General features: G+C 46.1%; 1 protein-coding gene across 2 annotated transcripts in view; it reads left to right on the forward strand.

Moving 5' to 3' along the window:
- DOT1L (DOT1 like histone lysine methyltransferase) overlaps nt 1–21,175 on the forward strand; it is a 177,248-nt gene that overhangs the window by 43,170 nt on the left and 112,903 nt on the right. For both annotated transcript variants that reach the window (XM_077271942.1, XM_077271943.1), the window contains exons 2-3: nt 12,745–12,788; nt 19,259–19,333. In XM_077271942.1, the coding sequence (XP_077128057.1) occupies nt 12,745–12,788; nt 19,259–19,333 (119 nt within the window). The remainder of the gene's footprint in view (nt 1–12,744; nt 12,789–19,258; nt 19,334–21,175) is intronic.

Consider the following 21,175-nt stretch of genomic DNA (forward strand, 5'->3'; position numbering starts at 1 on the left):
GTTCTTGGCCACCGGGGGTAGCTGAGACCCGAAAGAACATGTTTCGAGGTCGGTTTTTACCGCCCCAGTATTGCAATCACCATTAATGGAATAACGGCAACTGCAAAAAAAAAGTCATTTCCAATTTAATTTCTCTCTCCTCTGATATGATCTAGCACATCATGCTAGATGAGCATGCTCCTGAGCCCCCCCACCGTACCTCCTGTGTCCTGTGACATCCTACATCCCTCGGTCCTGTCACCCAGCCATCGGCGTCCTCTTCCGGGAAGAAAATGGTGGGCGCATGCGCAGTGCACCCACCAAGATCTGCTGGTCGGCACCGATTTATTAACTATTTTGTGTGACAGGACTCTCAGATTTAAGGGTATAAAAATTAAAAGTTTGAAAATTGCTAAATTTTTTTTTTTTTTGCCAAAGTTCCGTTTTTTCATAAACACAAGTCATATTGAAGAAATTTTACCACTAACATGAAGTACAATATATCACAACAAAACAATCACAGAATGAGCAGGATCCGTTGAAGCGTTCCAGAGTTATAACCACATAAAGTGACAGTGGTCAGAATTGTAAAAATTGGCTGGGTCATTAAGGACAAAGTTGGCTCTGTCACTAAGGGGATAATTTTTGGGGGGACGTTAGAAAACTTAATGTTTAGCAGCAACTTTTAGTTTCAAGGTAAATTCCAATACCCATTTTTTCTTTTTCCCCCATAAGTACCTTTCTTAGGGCCTGCAGTGCGAGTCAAAAGTCTGGACACACCTGTTCAAGCAATGGTTTTCCTTGTTCTTATTGGAATGTGCATTTGTAGATTTAGACTTAAAGCAAAACCATGAAGAAAAAAAACCTGTAAAACAAAAAACGTGTGTTAAACTTTTATTCTGAAGACGGCTTTACATCCCTTTAACATTCTCTCAAGTGGCTTCATCAGGTAGTCGCCTGGAGTGGCGTGCAACTTTCCTAAAGGAGTTGCTAGAGGTCCTCAACACATCCTGACTGCTTCACTCTTCCCAGACTATCTCAGTTGGGTTACGGTCAGGTGATTGTGGAGGCAATGTCGTCTGCCAATTTAGTGATAGAAATGGTATATTCTCACGGTCTTATAAAGTGCAACCCTAAAGGCTTTCTTTAAGAGGTGTAGTGTTAATTTTACTTCGCACACAAATGGACTCAGAACAGAAGGGCCACTGTTTGGTTTCTGCTGTATTAATTTTGGGCGCCATGTTGCTTTTGCCTTAGCGGTAATGTAGAAACCCCGGAGAAGTGAACCCGTTTTGCAAACTACACATAATCTGTCTGGGTATTCATCCAGTGATATAACAAGTGATGGTAGCTTGTGTTACATCTCCTTACTAGAAATTGAATTATGTCAGGGGCTGTTGATATTTTCATCATCTCTGTATTTTGCATCTTTTTAGCGAGTACTTCCGAAATGACTAATTATCTGACGTGGTACAAGCATGTTTGTATGAGGTGTAGAGTATTGTATTATGCTGCGCTTCTCTTCTGTGCTGCTACACTTAATTTAGACACTTTCACTATTTTATAGAAGTCAAATGTAAGGATAATCCAATCTATTACAGTCCAGCCTCCGGCTTTCAGTCATAGAGGTGCTGCTTCAGTCATCGCTCAGTGCATAATAACCGTACCCCTGGCACTGACAGCTGGCTCAGCACTAATGCACCCCATTTGTGCAGGTTAATAGCTTTCTGATCCTGCCCGGCGCCTGCTGTGAATGCTCTGCTGCTTATAGGAAGTTATCTTTATTGCTCCAGCAGCCTCTGGCTTTCAGTCATAGAGGTGCTGACTGCGCAGTTTGTCACCCCTCAGTACATAGCAGTGGCAGCTGTAATCACACCCTAGCACTGACTGACAGCCAGCTCAGCAGTGTATCACTAGAGCACACTGTTAATAGCAGTTTTTCACTTGACTGGTTCACTTTAACTCTGATATACAATCTGATACACAAACTATTAGGCTATGTGCACACGCTACGGATTTTGCTGCGGATCCGCAGCTGCGGATCCGCAGCTGCGGATCCGCAGCAGTTTGCCATGAGTTTACAGTACAATGTAAACCTATGGGAAACGAAATCCGCAGTGCACATGCTGTGGAAAAAAACGCGCGGAAGCGCAGCAGTTTATTTTCCGCAGCATGTCAATTCTTTCTGCGGATTGCGCTGCGGGTTTACACCTGCTCCAATAGAAATCTGCAGGTGAAAATCCGCAGAGGAAACCGCGATAAATCCGCAGTAAAAACCGCAGCGGTTTTTCACTGCGGATTTCTCAAATCCGCTGCGGAAAATTCCGCAATGGAATCCGCAGCGTGTGCACATAGCCTTAGGGTATGTACACACGTTGCGGATTCCATTGCAGATTTTTCCACGCGGATTCTGCAGAAACCGCAGGTAAAATGACCTGCATTTTACCTGCGGATTTCACCTGCGGATTTCGCCTGCGGATTCCTATAATGAAATAGGTGTAAAACGCTGCGGATTCCTCACAAAGAATTGACATGCTGCGAAAAATAAACCGCTGCAAATCTGCTCAGAATTTTCCACAGCATGTGCACTGCGGATTTCCATAGGTTTACATGGTTCTGTACAACGCATGGAAAACTGCTGCGGATCCGCAGGGCCAAATCCACTGCGGATCCGCAGCCAAATCTGCAACGTGTGCACATAGCCTTAGGCTACTTTCACACTAGCGTCGTACTCTGCCCGTCGCAGAGCGTCGGGCCGACGTACCGACGCTAGCAGTGACTGCGCCGCACAACGGGGGCAGCGGATGCTGTTTTTCCACGCATCCGCTGCCCCATTGTGAGGTGCGGGGAGGTGGGGGCGGAGTTCCGGCCGCGCATGCGCTGTCGGAAATGGCTGTCCGTCGGCAGCAAAAAAACGTTACATGTAACGTTTTTTGCAGGCGACGGTCCGCCACAACACGGCGCAACCGTCGCACAGCGTTGCAGTGCGACGCTAATGCAAAACAATGGTGAAAAAACGCATCCTGCAAGCACTTTTGCAGGATGCGTTTTTTCAACCAAACGACGCATAGCGACGTGCAGTGCACGACGCTAGTGTGAAGGCCTTAGACCTTGGTGATAGCAAGGGCGGGTGAAGTTTGGATACAGAGGGAGTCCTCTCTCACTGTGAACTATTTAGATGCCGCTGTCAGTATAGTCAGAGGCATCAGTGGTTAAATGACCTTGAACAGGGTTTGCACAGATTTATCTTGACAACCCCTTTACATACCGTAATAAGAAGCAGTCACTATTTGTGCCTTTGTGTTTCTGGGCATGTGAGATTGTGAATTATGAGACATGTACCTATTTAGGAGTTTCTTATAGGCCCACCGTGCCAATCATCACTGCACATTTCTATTTAGTGAAGATCTGTAAACTCTCCTGAAATGTCTGCCTTAGTAACGCCCTCCATCCTTGGGTTTTTTCTGAATTCCCTGTATAGATTCATGTAATCTGTATGTGCAGCAGTGTATTTTTGCAGGAAAAATGCGGTGGAAATTGCACAAGATTTTGCTTGTGTTTTTGATGCCCTTTTTCTTTCTTTTTTTTTTTTTTTTGTCCCATTCATAAGAAAGTGTGAAAGATGCTACAAAAACACTGAAGGAACTGACACATTGCAGTTTTGAAACTGCTTTAAGGGTGTGTTTCCACAGTCAGGAAACGCTGCGCATTTGACGCTGCGTAGAGCCGCAGCATCAAACACGCAGCGTCCAGATGTTACAGCAAAGTGGAGGGGATTTCATGAAATCCCGTCTCCTCTGTGTTAAGACGCTTGCGGCAGACCTGCGTAAATGGACATGCGGCGCGTCTTTTCAGAACGCAGAATGTCTGTTCCGTCGCCGCTCCGTAAATTTACCATGCCCTAGCATTGGATGTGGTAAAACTGCATCTAATAAGTCACATGCATAGTAACTGCGTAAACGCAGCTTACTAAGCATGTCTGCTAATTTACATGTGGGCTTACCTGTCCCACCGCTGGAAGTCCGCGTCCGCTGCAGTTCTCGCGATAACTTAGCTTACCGCGAGAACTGCCGTGCACGTGACTGGGGCTTATCTCCGGTCACTAGGCTGGTTCTCACGGTCAGCTGATTGTGAGAATACTGCAGTGTAGGTGATTGCTGGAGAGTTACCTCCGGCAGTCATCTTCAAGCTCTGCTGTATCTGGATGTCAGGCATCTAGATTATTATTATTATTATTATTTATTGTTATAGTGCCATTTATTCCATGGCGCTTTACATGTGAGGAGGGGTATACATAATAAAAACAAGTACAATAATCTTAAACAATACAAGTCATAACTGGTACAGGAGGAGAGAGGACCCTGCCCGCGAAGGCTCACAATCTAGATGTAGCAGAGCTGGACTCTTTGTGGGACACTAGTTATTAAATGGACTACGTCGGAACAGGGAGTATACTGTTGGTTTATAATTTATTTTTTTTCCAGGAGAACGAGGGCGTCGCAGGAATGAGCGTACAATAAAGATATCAAAACTGTGTGGTGTTTTATTTCATTAAAATACTTTATTCTGCATGTGTGTTTTATTAACCCTTTCACAACTATAGGATTAGTAATGGTAGGTATCTTATTGATGCCTCTCCATTACTAAGCCGGCTTAATGTCACCTTACAAAGGTGACATTAACCCCTTATTACCCCATATGCCACCGCTACAGGGCAGTGGCAAGAGAGAGACTAAGCGCCAGAATTGGCGCATCTTACAGATGCGCCATTACTGGGGTGGCTGGGAGCTGGTTTTTGTAGCCTGGGGGTCCAATATCCATGGCTCCTCTCTAGGCTATGAATATCAGCCCGCAGCTGTCTGTGTAGCCTTTCTGGCTATAAAATATAGGGGGACTCCACGTCTTTTTTTTGGGGGGTCCCCCTATTTTTATAACCAGTAAAGGCTAAAGGTACCTTCACACTGAACAACTTAACGATATCGCTAGCGATCCGTGACGTTGCAGCGTCCTGGATAGCGATATCGTTGTGTTTGACACGCAGCAGCGATCTGGATCCTGCTGTGATATCGCTGGTCGGAGCTAGGAGGCCAGCACCTTATTTCGTCGCTGGATCTCCCGCAGACATCGCCGAGTCGGCGTGTGTGACACCGATCCAGCGATGTCTTCACTGGTAACCAGGGTAAACATCGGGTTACTAAGCGCAGGGCCGCGCTTAGTAACCCGATATTTACCTTGGTTACCAGCGTAAAAGTAAAAAAAAAAAAACACTACATACTCCCCCGCTCTGCTTTCCGGCCGCTGTGCTTACACAGTGCAGAGAAGCAGAACGCCGGGGGACAGACAGCGGAAGGTAAGTATGTAGTGTTTTTTTTTTTTTTTACTTTTACGCTGGTAACCAGGGTAAACATCGGGTTACTAAGCGCGGCCCTGCGCTTAGTAACCCGATGTTTACCCTGGTTACCCGGGGACCTCGGCATCGTTGGTCGCTGGAGAGCTGTCTGTGTGACAGCTCTCCAGCGACCAAACAGAGACGCTGCAGCGATCGGGATCGTTGTCTGGATCGCTGCAGCGTCGCTAAATGTGACGGTACCTTAAGTATACAGATTCAAGCTGAGATTCATAGCCCGGGAAGCTCCATGGGTATTAACCCCTTCCCAGGCTACAAACATCCGTCCCCCAGTCGCTGGCTTTCCATCTCTGGTGCAGAAAATTGCATGTGAGCCCATGCCATTTTTTTTTTTCAAAATTGTATTTAAATTAAACATATTGCGTTTAAGGCCGGGGTCACACTTGCGAGAAACTCACACAAATCTCGCACCTCAATACTCGGCACTACCGCCGCCACTCAGGACCGGAGCGTTCAGCTACATAGAAATACATGCAGCCGCACACTCCACTCCCGAGTGCCGGCGGCAGTGCCTGGTATTAAGATGCGAGACTTGTCCGAGTTTCTCTCGTGTGATCCCGGCCTAACTCTTTATTAACATTTTATGTTTATTACTAAACATCGGGCTTGGTATTATCTATCGTATCTATCTGTAGCTATCTATAGATGCATGTATCTATCTATCTCTGTGTGTGTCTAAACATTATTCTTAAATGGAGTATGTAAATGAAGAGGTTGGACAAGAAATGGCATCACAATTCTTTTTTTTTTTTTTGTATATCTTTATTTAGCTTACAAAAACACACACAAAACCGCATGAAAAAAAACCATGAAAAACTCATAAAAAATGCAGGTGACCTCAGGTGCAAATTTGGTGCAGATTTTACCTGTGTCAAATCTTGATGCAATCCTGACTGTGGAAACATATCCTAAGTCTGCAAAGAAAAATAAGTGTGTGAATGAGACTTGAGATATATCATTCACTTTGTTGGTACAGGAAAAGGCTGCATTTTTCATGACAAAAATTTAACGTGTTAACAAGCCCTAATAACTCAAACTGAATGCAAATGTGAAAAGGCCAGTTGTCTTTATTCTCAGATGCAGTAGCTTAGGAGACGATGGAGTGTGCTATTCACTATTTTGTCATACAAAAAAATGGATGCTGATGGCAAGTGGGCCAGAAGGAGTCCAAAGTTTAATATTTTAGACTATTTGCCTCCTTGACGTCAGCGGCTCTGTCGCAGAATCACAGCATTTTTAGGTATTTGGCCCTTTAAAGGATTATTGAATGGGGCAACACATTCTTGGAAGCTCTGTGAACTTATGCAAAATTGAGTTTTTTTTGTTTTGTTAGTTTATTTTGGCCATTCAGCAGACAGATGGCAAGTGTCTTCTTTGGAGCAGGCATGTGTTTTTGTAATTGACTGTGTTCTCCCATGGTGATGCATCCTGCACCAATGAGGCCCATATGCCACAAGCTGATGGGATTGATTAGGCAGTGCCCGGAGTAACACCCATTTGTCCTTGTATTCATTTGATTCCAGGAGATAGCAGTGGAATTGGGTAATGTAGAATTGTTACCTGCTCCAGCAGTATTTAATGTGGTGTACCTGTATTTCATAGAAAACATGTCTTGAGAGCTAGCTTTTTAAGGGACAGGACAGGAATTCTCTCATGTTAGAATCCAATGTGGAACGAAGCAACAGATCTGATTTTTTTTCATGTGCTAGGATCTTTTTATCCGAAACACCCCAGCTCCTTAAACTCCTTGCGTGCTTTCACCTGGTTTTGAGTAACCCTGTACACCTCAGCATAAAGTTACAGCACCGCTTCCAGCTGTTGCAACAGATGTCTGGGACAGGTCATCTTTAGTGATGAGCGAATATACTCGTTGCTCGAGATTTCTCGAGCATGCTCGGGGGTCCTCCGAGTATTTTTTAGTGCTCGGAGATTACGTTTTTCTTGCCGCAGCTGAATGATTTACATCTGATAGCCAGCATAAGTACATATGGGGATACCCTAGCAACCAGGCAACCCCCACATGTACTTATGATGGCTAACAGATGTAAATCATTCAGCTGCGGCAAGAAAAACTACATCTCTGAGCACTAAAAAATACTCTGAGGACCCCCGAGCGTGCTCGGGAAATCTCGAGTAACGAGTATATTCGCTCATCACTATTCATCTTTCTTGTTTGTCACACTGAGATTTTCTGGCGGCATGTGAAGGGCAAATTGCAGTGCCCCTCTGCTATTCGATTTGGTGAGTCTGTAATCTAATATATAATTGCCTAGAATACTACTTCCTGCAATTTGTGCCAACTTCCGTGGCTTTGTCCGGAGCTAATGTCCGGAGCTAATGTCCGGAGCTAATGTCCGGAGCTAATGTCCGGAGCTAATGTCCGGAGCTAATGTCCGGAGCTAAATGACGTCACCAGTGTCCTACACCCAGGCAGAGCACAGGGGCCCCAGGCAGCATATGGGGCCCCAGGCAGAGCACAGGGGCCCCAGGCAGAACATGGGGCCCCAGGCAGAGCACAGGGGCCCCAGGCAGAGCACAGGGGCCCCAGGCAGAGCACAGGGGCCCCAGGCAGAGCACAGGGGCCCCAGGCAGAGCACAGGGGGCCCCAGGCAGAGCACAGGGGGCCCCAGGCAGAGCACAGGGGGCCCCAGGCAGAGCACAGGGGGCCCCAGGCAGAGCACAGGGGCCCCAGGCAGCATATGGGGCCCCAGGCAGAGCACAGTGGTCCCAGGCAGAGCACAGGGGCCCCAGGCAGCCTATGGGGCCCCAGGCAGAGCACAGGGGCCCCAGGCAGAGCACAGGGGCCCCAGGCAGAACATGGGGCCCCAGGCAGAGCACAGGGGCCCCAGGCAGAGCACAGGGGCCCCAGGCAGAGCACAGGGGCCCCAGGCAGAGCACAGGGGCCCCAGGCAGAGCACAGGGGCCCAAGGCAGAGCACAGGGGCCCCAGGCAGAGCACAGGGGCCCCAGGCAGAGCACAGGGGGCCCCAGGCAGAGCACAGGGGGCCCCAGGCAGAGCACAGGGGGCCCCAGGCAGAGCACAGGGGCCCCAGGCAGCATATGGGGCCCCAGGCAGAGCACAGTGGTCCCAGGCAGAGCACAGGGGCCCCAGGCAGCCTATGGGGCCCCAGGCAGAGCACAGGGGCCCCAGGCAGAGCACAGGGGCCCCAGGCAGAACATGGGGCCCCAGGCAGAGCACAGGGGCCCCAGGCAGAGCACAGGGGCCCCAGGCAGCATATGGGGCCCCAGGCAGAGCACAGTGGTCCCAGGTAGAGCACAGGGGCCCCAGGCAGCCTATGGGGCCCCAGGCAGAGCACAGGGGCCCCAGGCAGCCTATGGGGCCCCAGGCAGAGCACAGGGGCCCCAGGCAGCCTATGGGGCCCCAGGCAGAGCACAGTGGCCCCAGGCAGAGCACAGTGGCCCCAGGCAGAGCACAGTGGCCCCAGGCAGAGCACAGTGGCCCCAGGCAGAGCACAGTGGCCCCAGGCAGAGCACAGTGGCCCCAGGCAGAGCACAGGGGCCCCAGGCAGCATATGGGGCCCCAGGCAGAGCACAGGGGCCCCAGGCAGCATATGGGGCCCCAGGCAGAGCACAGGGGCCCCAGGCAGCATATGGGGCCCCAGGCAGAGCACAGGGGCCCCAGGCAGCATATGGGGCCCCAGGCAGAGCACAGCGATATTTTGGACCACTGTGCGGTGTTTCAGACCCCCTGTGTGATGTCTGGGGCCCTGTTCTTAAGTATATTAAAGATTAAAGTAACGTATATTAAAGTATATTATAGATCAAATTTGACACGTTTATGAGCACCATTGAGTGATATACTCAAGAATGACACAATTTTTCAACATTTTATGGTTTCAAACTGTAAACACTCAGAGTTTTTTTTACTTCAACCAGAAAACCTTAACGGTTCATAAAAAACTTGACTGTTCAGGATATGATAAAAGTCATAGTATTCTGAATCTTTAACTTATAAAGATACCTTTACATGGGGTGATTATTGGTTCCAGAGAGGCTTTCGGCCGATAATCGTACACATGGCTGGTGACAGGACAATACAATATAAACGTTCAAAGGTAAACACTGATAACATTAAAATCTAATATATAATTGCCTAGAATACTACTTCCGGCAATTTGTGCCAACTTCCGTGGCTTTGTCCGGAGATAATGTCCGGAGATAAGTGACCTCACCAGCGTCCTACACCCGCTCAGGGTGGACAAAGATATATGCCTTCGTGGTGCGCGGCACTTTTCTGATTGGTTGCCGCCTGCCGCGAGCGACCAATCAGAAATGTGCCGTACTGTCAAGAATTGTCAAGAGCTGGTGAGTGCAGCCATTTTTTGTTCTTTCTTACTATTATTTATTAATTGTATTATTCTTACATTTGAATAAATAAAGTATATATGGATTCTAGACTCCGATTCTTTAGAATCGGGCTGCCATCTAGTGACTTCATAATCATGTAGATTTTAATATAGATCCAAGTACAACCCCTTCTTGATCCAAACATTTGGCCTCCATAAAATAATAAAGCCTATACTCTCCTCCCGTGCCGGCACCGTTCCCGTGGTGTCGGCACTTGCGGTCTCGGGGCTTTGGTGCTGCTGTTGTGACATGTGGCGCCGGCGTCACTCTATCCGCCTTCGGACACATCGAACATGAAGAAGTCCAGGCTGCAGCTGATCTCAGACTTCCTGTTCCTGCTCACTTTGACAGGAGGCAGGGACAGTGAGTGACGCCGGCGCTGATTAGGTACTGATGTCACAAAAGCAGCACAGGGGCCTCATGAGACGGAGTGCTGACACCGCAGAAATGGCGCCAGCATGGTCGGGGAGTATAAGCTTTATTTCTCTTGACGCCCATGACGGCACCACGGAGAGAGGGGGATCTGCCCACCAAGGACAGGAAACCTACAGATAAAAAGGCGGTACCTCTCTCCCGCATAAGTTGGTTTCCTGTCCTTGATGGGAGACCTACAGACTTACCGACAGAAGAATAGATGAGGGAGTCCCTCTTAAATCCATACTAGAATTCCGACAAAATGGGTTGGATATCGGTCTGGCCACAAGTACCCTGAAAGTCCATGTGGCAGCAATTGGAGCTCTATTTAACTATGATTTGGCAGGGAATCGGTGGGTTTCCAGGTTCATCAGGGCAGCAGGTATATCGAGACCTCTTCCTGTAAGGGTTACCCCTCAATGGGATTTAAGTTTGATCCTTAAGGCCCTGACTAATCCTCCCTTTGAACCCTTGGCGGATATCCCATTGAAAATCCTATCCCTCAAAACATCCCTGCTAGTCGCCATCACCTCTGCACGTAGAGTTAGCGACATACAGGCTCTATCTGCTAACCTTCCTTACACCCAGTTTTTGGAGGATAGGGTTGTTCTCAAAACAGTCCCAGCATATCTCCCAAAAGTAGCATCCCGATTCCATAGAACTCAAGAGATATCTCTCCCCTCCTTTTGTCCCAACCCTAAAAACAAGGAAGAAGAATCCTTACATACATTAGATGTCAGAAGATGCCTCATGCATTACGTAGAAGCCACCAGAAAGGGTAGAGAGGACGCCTCTCTTTTTGTGTGTTTTCAGGGTCCCAGGAAGGGGGGAAAAAAAGCCTCCAAAGCCACTTTGGCAAGATGGATCACGGATTCCATCATCCTATCATACTCATCAAGTGGGATGCCCTTCCCGGGAGATGTCAAGGCTCACTCAATGAGAGCAGTAGCAACCTCTTAGGTGGAGAAGGCCGGAGCTTCAATTGACCAGATATGTAGAGCTGCTACCTGGCCCTAACCATCTACATTCTATAGGCACTATAGATTGGACCTTATCGCCTCTACAGACCTTACCTTTGGTAAAAGGGTTCTGGAAGCGGTGGTCCCTCCCTGAACATACAATCTCTGCAAATCTCCGTGGTGCCGTCATGGGCGTCAGAGAAAAATATGGTAAATACCGATAACGGTATTTCTCTGAGCCCTTGACGGCACCCGTACATTCCCTCCCTTCACTTATGGGTGTGCACATTAATATAGTGCCATATGCTAATTATCTGAATAGCCACGCGGTATCTCAATTAAGTTTAAGTAATGTTAAAAGTAAGACTCAGTTTCTAAGTCTCCCATCATTCTCTAGTAAACAGCTGATGCAGGAGAGAGGTACCGCCTTTTTATCTGTAGGTTTCCTGTCCTTGGTGGGCGGATCCTCTCTCTCCGTGGTGCCGTCATGGGCACAGAGAAATACCGTTATAAGTAAGAACTATATTTTTTTATGGGGGTAGGAGAAGATGATATTCAAGTAGTGGACAACTTCTTTAAGCATCTAAGATGCTGCAGTCCTTCTAGGCCACATCATCTTAGGGAGTTAAACTGCGTTCTAAAAAGACCATCATTGACAAAGACAGGCAGGTTGTGTAGCCAAGCGGTCATTCTCTGGGTAATATTTTGTAAATTATTTTTCCACAGAAAAAAAAAACACTTAAGACCTTGCTCACAGGCAGATTTTTAGAAATGTGATGGTAACAGACGCAAATATTTGTTAATTAGCAGAGAAGAAACAACCTCTTCTTGGTGGGTGTTATGGAAGTGACACCCACCGTGTTGTACAGTGGGCACGGAAAATATTCAGACCCCTTTACATTTTTCACTCTGTTTCATTGCACCCGTTTGGTGAATTCAAAACCGTTTTTTTTTTTTTCCACATTAATGTACAATCTGCACCCCATCTTGACTGAAACCCCCCCAGAAATGTAGTAGTTTCTGCAAATTTATTAAAAAAGAAAAGCTGAAACACCCAGAATAAAGTCCTTTATTTGAAATAATGACACAGGCTCCTTTACTGAATCTTAATTAAACCATACTCGCCGAACGCCTAATCCATTGACGCCAACGTCTCCTGCAACAAAAATAAAAAAATAAACCACAATATTCCTCACCTGTACTCAGAGTAGATAATCCATATAACGACAATCCTGATGACTTTGAGAGCAGTCACTGATGCCACCATCACTTGCCTGTGGCAGGTATGACACATGCGATGGGTTGTTAAGCAATTAATGCCTGTACTGAACTTGCTAGGTGTCTTATTGGATCATTTGTGGTGTTATGGTCGCACATAAGTGTTTTCTTTAGTGTCATGAAACTCTATCCACAATGAGTATTGACACTTGGGAATATTGCTACTTGTTCCTATTCAATGTCATGTGTATGATTTCACAGTCCCAAGGCACTACTAATCTGCCGATGGAGATGCACTTCTGACCTCCATTTTATGTATACAATGTAGCCTGTCAATGTGAGCATCACCAAAAATTTCAGAGTTGATGGTTCTTTTTTTTTTTTTTTTTTTTATCTGCAGGATAAGCATCATGATGCAGCACATGAAATTATTGAGACCATCCGGTAAGTTATTTCATTACTTTATATTCATAAGCCTGTTTTTTATGAAGCTTGTCAGATTAACCCTGTCAATTTTAGTAAGACCGTTTACTTTCAGATACCTTTTATAGGCTAGGTCTACATGGCAACGGTGACTTTGGCTATGACACATTGTAGCACTATACAAGTGATTGGGGTCACATTGTGATATCTAAACGAGTATGACAAGCAAAAAATAATCACTCAAATGGATGTTGTCACAGTAGTGTAGATATCACAATGCGACTCCCATTCGTGCAGCAGCGGTACCAAGGGAATGTTGTGGCCACAGTCGCTGTGTAGCCCAAGCCTTAAACTGGTCTTATATATAATACAACATTTTTACAATGATAACATGGTTATAGCATATCATGATGTGAGTGGGTGAAATAGCTGGACACATTTACTTAAAATGTCATGTATGTCAAAAGAGTGGTCCTATATCTCCTGGTGCTTGGTACAATCTATCAGGATACGGCTTTCCTCTGTGTCTATAGGCTTTTAAACCACCAAGAAGACTCTTCCCTCTGTCCATGTTGTAGACTTTTTTGTGTACTAGCTCTTACGATACCCTATTAATATCTCTTCATTTGTCCCATTTTTGAACTTGCTAAATAAAGAACTTAACACTTCAGCAGCAAAATGGCTGAAAACTTTTAATGAAAACCATTTAGAGAACTGCTATACTTTGCATTTACCCTATGTCTAAAAAAATGGAAAAACTATAAAAGGCTGCGCTGATGGAGAAAAGCACTTTCTGCAGTGGTGGACGATGAAGGTTCTTTTATTAGGATGTGTTTTCTCCTTCTTTTGGATTTTTTTTTTTAAACTTTGGGCCTATTCCCAGCCACAAGGCAGCAGAAGGTGGAATTTTAATTAACAGGCACCATACCATTCCATAGGTGAGCAATACCATTTTTTCTTCTCCTTAAATAGGGTTACCCTATTTTGTGCTCTTTCCCCATACTTTATATTTTGAATCTACAAAGCAAATTAACCATCAATTATTCTTTGTCACGTGTGCATAGACTCTCAAGTGAGAAATTCATGTTATGTTGAGTATATTGAATTGATGCTTCCAAATCCAGGTCTGCAGCAGCTAATATATGCATAGTATATGCTCCTCTGTTGCCAACAAAAATTGTCCCTTGAGCATTGAGGCGCGATGCCATACTAATGTCAGCCATGGTCCCATCCATAGAATACTGTAACCTCCTCTTTTTCCAAATTAATGGAAGGTTGCAGAAATTCTATTTTCCAGTTCACCACCTGACAGTACCATTGGAGGATGTCCTTCTTACCCTCAGTGGGACAGGAGCAACAAGCGGTTAAAAAAAACTCTCCCCACTCCACCCATCAGTGTTTTTTCTGTCCCACTGTGGATAGGAACGGCAAGCTTATCCTCCGACGGTGCTGTGCAGATGGTGGGGATCGGGGGGCCCAGCCTTTCCAAGATATCTGCGGCTGATACCTGCGATGGGGGTCCCTCAGCCTCCCCAGTGTAGCGCTGCTCCTGGGGTCGGATCCGTTTCTCCATACTGGGGGCTCTCGGTCCGGGCGCCTGTTTGCTGGGGGGTGTATGCGGGGGCCATCTCCAACACGGCGGCCGATCCCAGTATGCGGCCGCGTCCATTCCCGGTGAGCGCCCTCAGCGCGCCAGCCGCTGCTAGCTCCTGGACCTGCGGCCGCGTCCCTTCCGGCCGACGGCCGCGTCACTTCCGGTTGCGACGAGCGTTGGACAGAGGGATGCCAGCGATGGTGCCGGCCTCAGGAGAGGCTTTCCAGCACGGTCAGACCGCGTGGATGCGGTAAGGAGGGCAGGATCAACCAGGTAAAGAACAATATAAAAATGGGGTATGTGGATTTATGTGCCCGCCGGCCATCCTGATAAGGAGCACCCGGCTATTATACCTTTATAATGGAGGAATCCGCCAGACCTGAGGGGTCACAGCTGTCACAGGGGCAAGTGAGTAGGCTATTCAAAGCCATGATACAATGCTTCCTGCCTATTCCCTACCACCCCCTATTCGGTGATCTCTGTATATTTTAGGGAGAGCCTCCCAACCCCGCACCTGAAAAGAAAAAGGCTGGGAAGAATAAATGTCCCATTTGCGCAGCTAGATTTCCTGAGAACTGGCGGAAACCGCTCTGCAAATCATGCACATCTAAGATCGTCAGCGAAGAACAGACTTCATTATTAACTAATATGAGAGCAGAACCGCAAAACATCGCGGAAAAGACCGAGGGAAATATCTCTTCTCGGCAGCGGATACGGATGAACTCCTACATGCAGTACGTAGCACCATGCAGTTACAGGACACTCAGGAGGAAACCTCAATCCAAGATGAGATGTTTGGCGGACTGCAAGCTCAACTCACGAAAGTTTTCCCGGTTAATAATCCTATCCGTTCCATGATATTAGAGGAATGGCGGAGAAAAGGCTTGTGGTACCTAGAGACTTTAGACTCAGTTTACCTTATAATCTAGACGATATAAAGGTTTGGGATAAAGTTCCTAAGATAGATGTGCCATTAGCAAAAGTGGCAAAGAAGACGGCGATTCCGTTTGAAGTCTCCTCCGCGTTGAAGGATCCAATGGATCGCAAAGCAGATGGACTGTTGAGGAGAACTTAGGAATCCTCGGCTGCAATAATACGTGCTAATATAGCAGCAACCTCGGTAGCCCGGTCCATGCATTTATGGATGGACGATCTGGAAGAACATCTCAGGGCTAAAACTTCTAGAGATGTTATCCTCAAATCCCTTCCATTACTAAAGCTGGCAACAGGTTTCATGGCGGACGCTTTGGCGGAAACTGTACGATTCGCCGCCAGAAGCAAATCTTTATCCAGTGCAGCCAGAAGAGTAATCTGGCTAAAGACTTGGTCAGGCGTTATTCAGTCAAAGAATACACTTTGTGGGATTCCGTTTTCAGGGAGTAAAGTGTTTGGGCCTATTCTAGACGACATATTAGAAAAAGCCTCAGACAAAAAGAAAGGGTTCCCTGAGGAAAATACTAAAAAAAAGCAGCCCTTTTGTAGATCCCGGCCTAGTCAGAAGACAGACTACAGGGGGAAAGGGAATACTGGGAGATGGTTCTATCCCAAGGGTGGAAAAGGTAGAGACTCCATCTTCCAGGGTTCAGGTTCAGGGCAACCGAATAAATGACATCAGAGTGGGAGGTCGATTACAATGGTTTCTGGGGGGTTGGCAGAAAATATCCAAAAATCCTTGGATTCTGCAGGTGATTGCTCACGGTTAAAAATTTGAATTCACCAGTCCTCCTCCAGAAAGGTTCGTAGTAACTAGATCTTCTCCCCTCTTAAACTCTCCTATGTGGCCAGACATCCAGGAGTTGTTAGAAATAGAAGCAATCGTCCCAGTACCCATGTCAGAGAGAGGCAAGGGCCATTATTGACACCTATTTTCAATAAAAAAAAACATCGGGAGACTCCTGGACGATTATAAATCTGAAACCCCTGAACAAATGTATAAGGTACATGAGATTCAGGATGGAGTCTATAAAGTCCACAATACCTCTCATAGACAAGGACATGGTGATGTGCACCTTGAATCTAAAGAGTGCATACTACCATGTCCCAATACTCGCTTGTTACCAGAAATTCCTGAGATTTGTCGGCCCCAAGGATATTTACCAAACTAATGTCAGAAGTAGTCGCCTATCTAAGGAATCAAGGTATTGCCATAGTACCATACCTAGACGACTTTTTGATAATGGCGGGTCAGAGAAACTTCTCAAAATCAACCGCGACTTCACACTCTCCATTCTACAAGATCTGGGGTGGATTGTGAATTGGGAAAAGTCATGCCTAGTTCCAAATTCCAGAATAACATTTTTTGGGGTCATATTAGATTCCAACGCCAGAACATCTTTTCTACCAGAGGAAAGACAGAAGTCATTAATCGAGAACATATACAGGTTCAGGAAATGCACTTCCTCTATAAGGGAAGCAATGAGAGTCCTAGGCTTAATGACGGCCTGTATTCCCTGTGTGAAATGGAGCCAATTTCACTCACGGGGGTTACAGAAGCAAATCCTGAAATCTTGGAACAGAAGGCAAAATTATCTGGAGAAGAAGATGGTTCTTTCTCTTTCGGTAAAGAAGTCCCTAACCTGGTGAACCGTCCCGGAAAACCTGAAGGTGGGAGTTCCATGGATCCTCTATCCCTGTGTTACCGTTACCACAGACGCCAGTCAGTACGGATGGGGCGGGCACATAGGAAGGACATACTACCAAGGGAAGTGGAGTCCAGAAGTGTCGACCAAGTCATCAAACTTCAAAGAACTGTATGCAATTTGGAAAGTGCTCTACCAAGCCCAGTCTCAGGACAGAGACAGACACGTGAGGATTCTCTCCGACAACGTGACAGCAGTGGCATTTCTAAGGCACTATGGAGGCCCAAGACATCCATCTCTACAGCACTTGGCAGACCAGATTTTCAGATGGGCAGAAAAATCCGTCAGGTCCATCTCGGCAGTTCACCTGGAGGGTGCCAAAAAACCAGGTAGCAGATTATCTAAGCAGAACGACAGTAGATCCCAGAGAATGGGAATTGAATCCAGAAGTGTTCTGCAATCTGTGCCAGAGGTGGGGGACACCTCTAGTGGATCTCTTTGCCACCAGATCAAATGCAAAGGCCAGAGCATTTTTCTCTCTCACTCCTCTAGAGGGAGCAGCGGGAGCCGATGCACTGTCTCAACATTGGGGAGAAAGTCTACTGTACGCTTTTCCACCCCTGCCACTGATCCCGAGAAAACTCAGGAAGATACTGGTCGAAAGAGCAACTGTAATCCTGGTGGTTCCATTTTGGCCCAAGAGGAGCTGGTTTTCTCTTCTATCCAGAATGACGACAGAAACACCTATCCTCCTGCCGAAGAGGCCGGACCTTCTGTGCCAAGGCCCAGTGTTAAACAGCAATCCGGATTCACTACAACTCTCTGCCTGGATCCTGAACGCCTGACTCTAAGATCCAGAGGCCTGTCAGAAGAGGTTATCACCACACTCCAGGCAAGCAGAAAACCAGTGACTTCAGCGAGCTATAACAAGATCTGGAAGCGGTATTGTTCCTTCCTAGGAGAGATTCCTATAGATGCCTCAAAACCAGACATTCCTAAAATCCTTGACACTTTTTTTTCATCTTGGATTTAAAAAAGGCCTCCGGCCTAGTACTTTAAAAGTACAGATTGCGGCTCTTAGTGTGTTTTTTGACTCATCATTAGCCTCCCATCCTTGGATAGCAAGATTTGTTAGGGCCATACAAAGAATGAGACCTGTTGTGAGGAAATAGTCTCCTCCTTGGGACCTGAATTTGGTCCTTAATGCACTGTGCAGATCCCCATATTTACTATCAGAGGACATGGGCATAGCCAATCTCTCTTTTAAAACAGCTTTTTTAGTGGCCATCACTTCAGCTAAGAGATTGAGGGAAATGCAGGCTCTATCCATACGGGATCCGTACCTCCGGATCTTTGACGACAGAATAGTCTTAAGACTTAATCCAGCCTTTCTCCCCAAGGTAGTCTCATCTACAAACATAAACCAAGAAGTAATTCTTCCCTCATTCTGCCAACACCCTAGAAACACGAAGGAAGGGGTCTATCATAACGACGTTAGAGACAGTTCTGAAATACCTAGGGGCGACTGAAGGTTGGAGACGAGACACAAACCTGTTCATACAGTATGGGGGACCAAATAAAGGTTGTAAGGCAGTGAAGTTAACCATTGCTAGGTGGATTAAGACTAATGTAAACCTAGCGTATACAGCCCAGGGGAAGCATACCCCAGATATCCTTAGAGACCACTCGACCCGAGCTATTGCTACATCATGGGCAGAGAAGGGGGGAGCTTCAGCAGAGCAGATCTGTAGGGCTGCGACTTGGACTAGTCTTTCTACTTTTGCCAGACACTATAAACTAGATGTCTCATCAGAGCAATTAGCTTTTGGTAGAAAAGTATTACATGCAGTAGTCCCACCCTAGGTTTCCATTCTTTGGTATTGCTCCAATGGTGCTGTCAGGTGGTGAACTGGAAAACGGTAATTAGACCTAACGGTAATTGTATTTCCAGGAATCCATCCTGACAGCACTACTAGTTCCTTCCCACTGCAAATTTGTATTAATAAACTAATGTGATATAACATTGGTGTAAATTTGTTGAATAAACTCTCTTTTTTGCATCCATCCAGATGTGGTACTTGGAAAATTACTGATGGGTGGAGTGGGGAGGGTCCTTTTAACCGCTTGTTGTTCCTGTCCCACTGAGGGTAAGAAGGACGTCCTCCAATGGTGCTGTCAGGATGGATTCCTGGAAATACAATTACCGGTAGGTCTAATTACCGTTTTTCCATAGTCATGGTCGTATATTTCCATAGGTCCTGCTTGCAAATTAAAATGTTACTATAATTGAGCTTTTTCTTTTTGTATTCCTCTGCTAGGTGGGTATGTGAGGAGATCCCCGATCTGAAGTTAGCAATGGAGAACTATGTTCTTATAGACTATGACACGAAAAGGTCAGCTTTACTACTATACTTACATATATGTGTAAGATACAGTGGGGAAAATATATATTTGATACACTGCCGATTTTGCAAGTTTTCAACCTGCAATTAATGTAGAGGTCTGTAAGCTTTATCTTAGATACACTTCAACTGTTAATTTGCATTTTATTGCATGAAATAAGTATTTGATACAATGGAAAACAGAACTTAATATTTGGTACAGAAACCATTGTTTGCAATTACAGAGGTCAGACGTTTCCTTTAGTTCTTTACCAAGTTTGCACTCACTGCAGCAGGAGTTTTGGCCCACTCCTCCATACAGATCTTTTCCAGATCTTTCAGGTTTCGGAGCTGTAGATTGACAATATTGAGTTTCTGCTCCCTCCAAAGATTTTCTATTGGAATCAGGGCTAGAGTTTGGCTAGGCCACTCCAGGACCTTGAAATACTTCTTACAGAGCCATTCCTTAGTTGTCCTAGCTGCATGTTTCAGGTCATTCTCATTCTGGAAGACCCAGCCATGACCCAACTTCAATTCTCTTACTGAGGGAAGGAAGTTGGCCAAAATCTCATGAAACATGACCCCATCCCAAAGTATGATGTTTCCCCATCATGCTACATGGTTGGGATGGTGATCTTGGAGTTGTACTCATTCTTCTTCCTCCTCCAAAAATGGCGAGCGGAGTTTATATAAAAAAAATTCTATTTTGGTCTCATCTGTCCTCATGTTATCCCATACCTCCTCTGGATCATCCAGACGGTCATTGGCAAACTTCAGACTGCTGGCATGACAATGTGTGCCCTGCAGAATTTTAATCAATGACTGTGTAGTGTGTTACTAATGGTAATGTTTGAGACTCTCTTCAGGTCATTGACCAGGTCCTCCCATGTAGGTCTGGGCTGATGCCTGACCTTTCTCCAAATCATCCTTGCCCCACGAGGCGGGACTTTGCATGGAGCCACAGACCAAGGAAGATTGACAGTCATCTTGTGTTTCTTCCATTTCCTAATAATTGGGCCAACAGTTGTTGCCTTCTCGCCAAGCTGCTTGTTTATTATCCTGTAGCCCATCCCAGCCTTGTGCAGATCTTTGGTCTTGGCCATGGTGTAGTGAAATGAGTGTGTGGACAGGTGTCTTTTATCCAGGTAACAAGTTCAAACAGATGCAATTAATACAGATGCTGAGTGCAGAGTTTCAGGGATTCTTAAATAAAAACTAACAGGTCTGTGAGAGCCAGAATTCTTGCTGGTTGGTAGGTGATAAAATACTTATTTCATGCAATAAAATTGTTTTAAAATCATACAATGTGATTTTCTGTATTTTTTTTTAAGATTGTGTCTCACAGTTGAAGTGTATTTATGATAACAATTACAGACCTCTCCATTCTTTGTAAGTGAGAAAACTTGCAATTTCGGCAGTATATCAAATACTTATTTTCCCCACTGTATATGTTCTGGGATTTAAAGCGTGTCGTTTTAATTTTTGTCTAATAATGATCAAGCGATTTTAACCCCTTTCTGCCATCGGACGTACTATTTCATCCATGTGACTTGGGACTGAATCCCCATGGATGGAATAGTACTTCCAACGCAGTCAGCCGCGCTCCAGGGGGGAGCGTGGCTGATCGCGGCTGGATGTCAGCTGATTGACACAGCTGACACCCGGCACTGATTGCCAGGAGCGGTCACGGACCGCTCCCGATGCATTAACCCCCCTGAACATGATCGCAGTGTTCCGAAGCCCCTCTATCTTTGGATCGGAGTCCCGATCGTTCCCATGGTAATACGATGTAGTCATGATGACATCCAGGTTACCAGAGCTGAGAGACTTCCTGTCATGCGCAGTGCGTTTCAG

This window comes from Ranitomeya variabilis, chromosome 1 (assembly GCF_051348905.1).
Source record: "Ranitomeya variabilis isolate aRanVar5 chromosome 1, aRanVar5.hap1, whole genome shotgun sequence".
Classification (NCBI taxonomy): Eukaryota; Metazoa; Chordata; class Amphibia; order Anura; family Dendrobatidae; genus Ranitomeya; species Ranitomeya variabilis.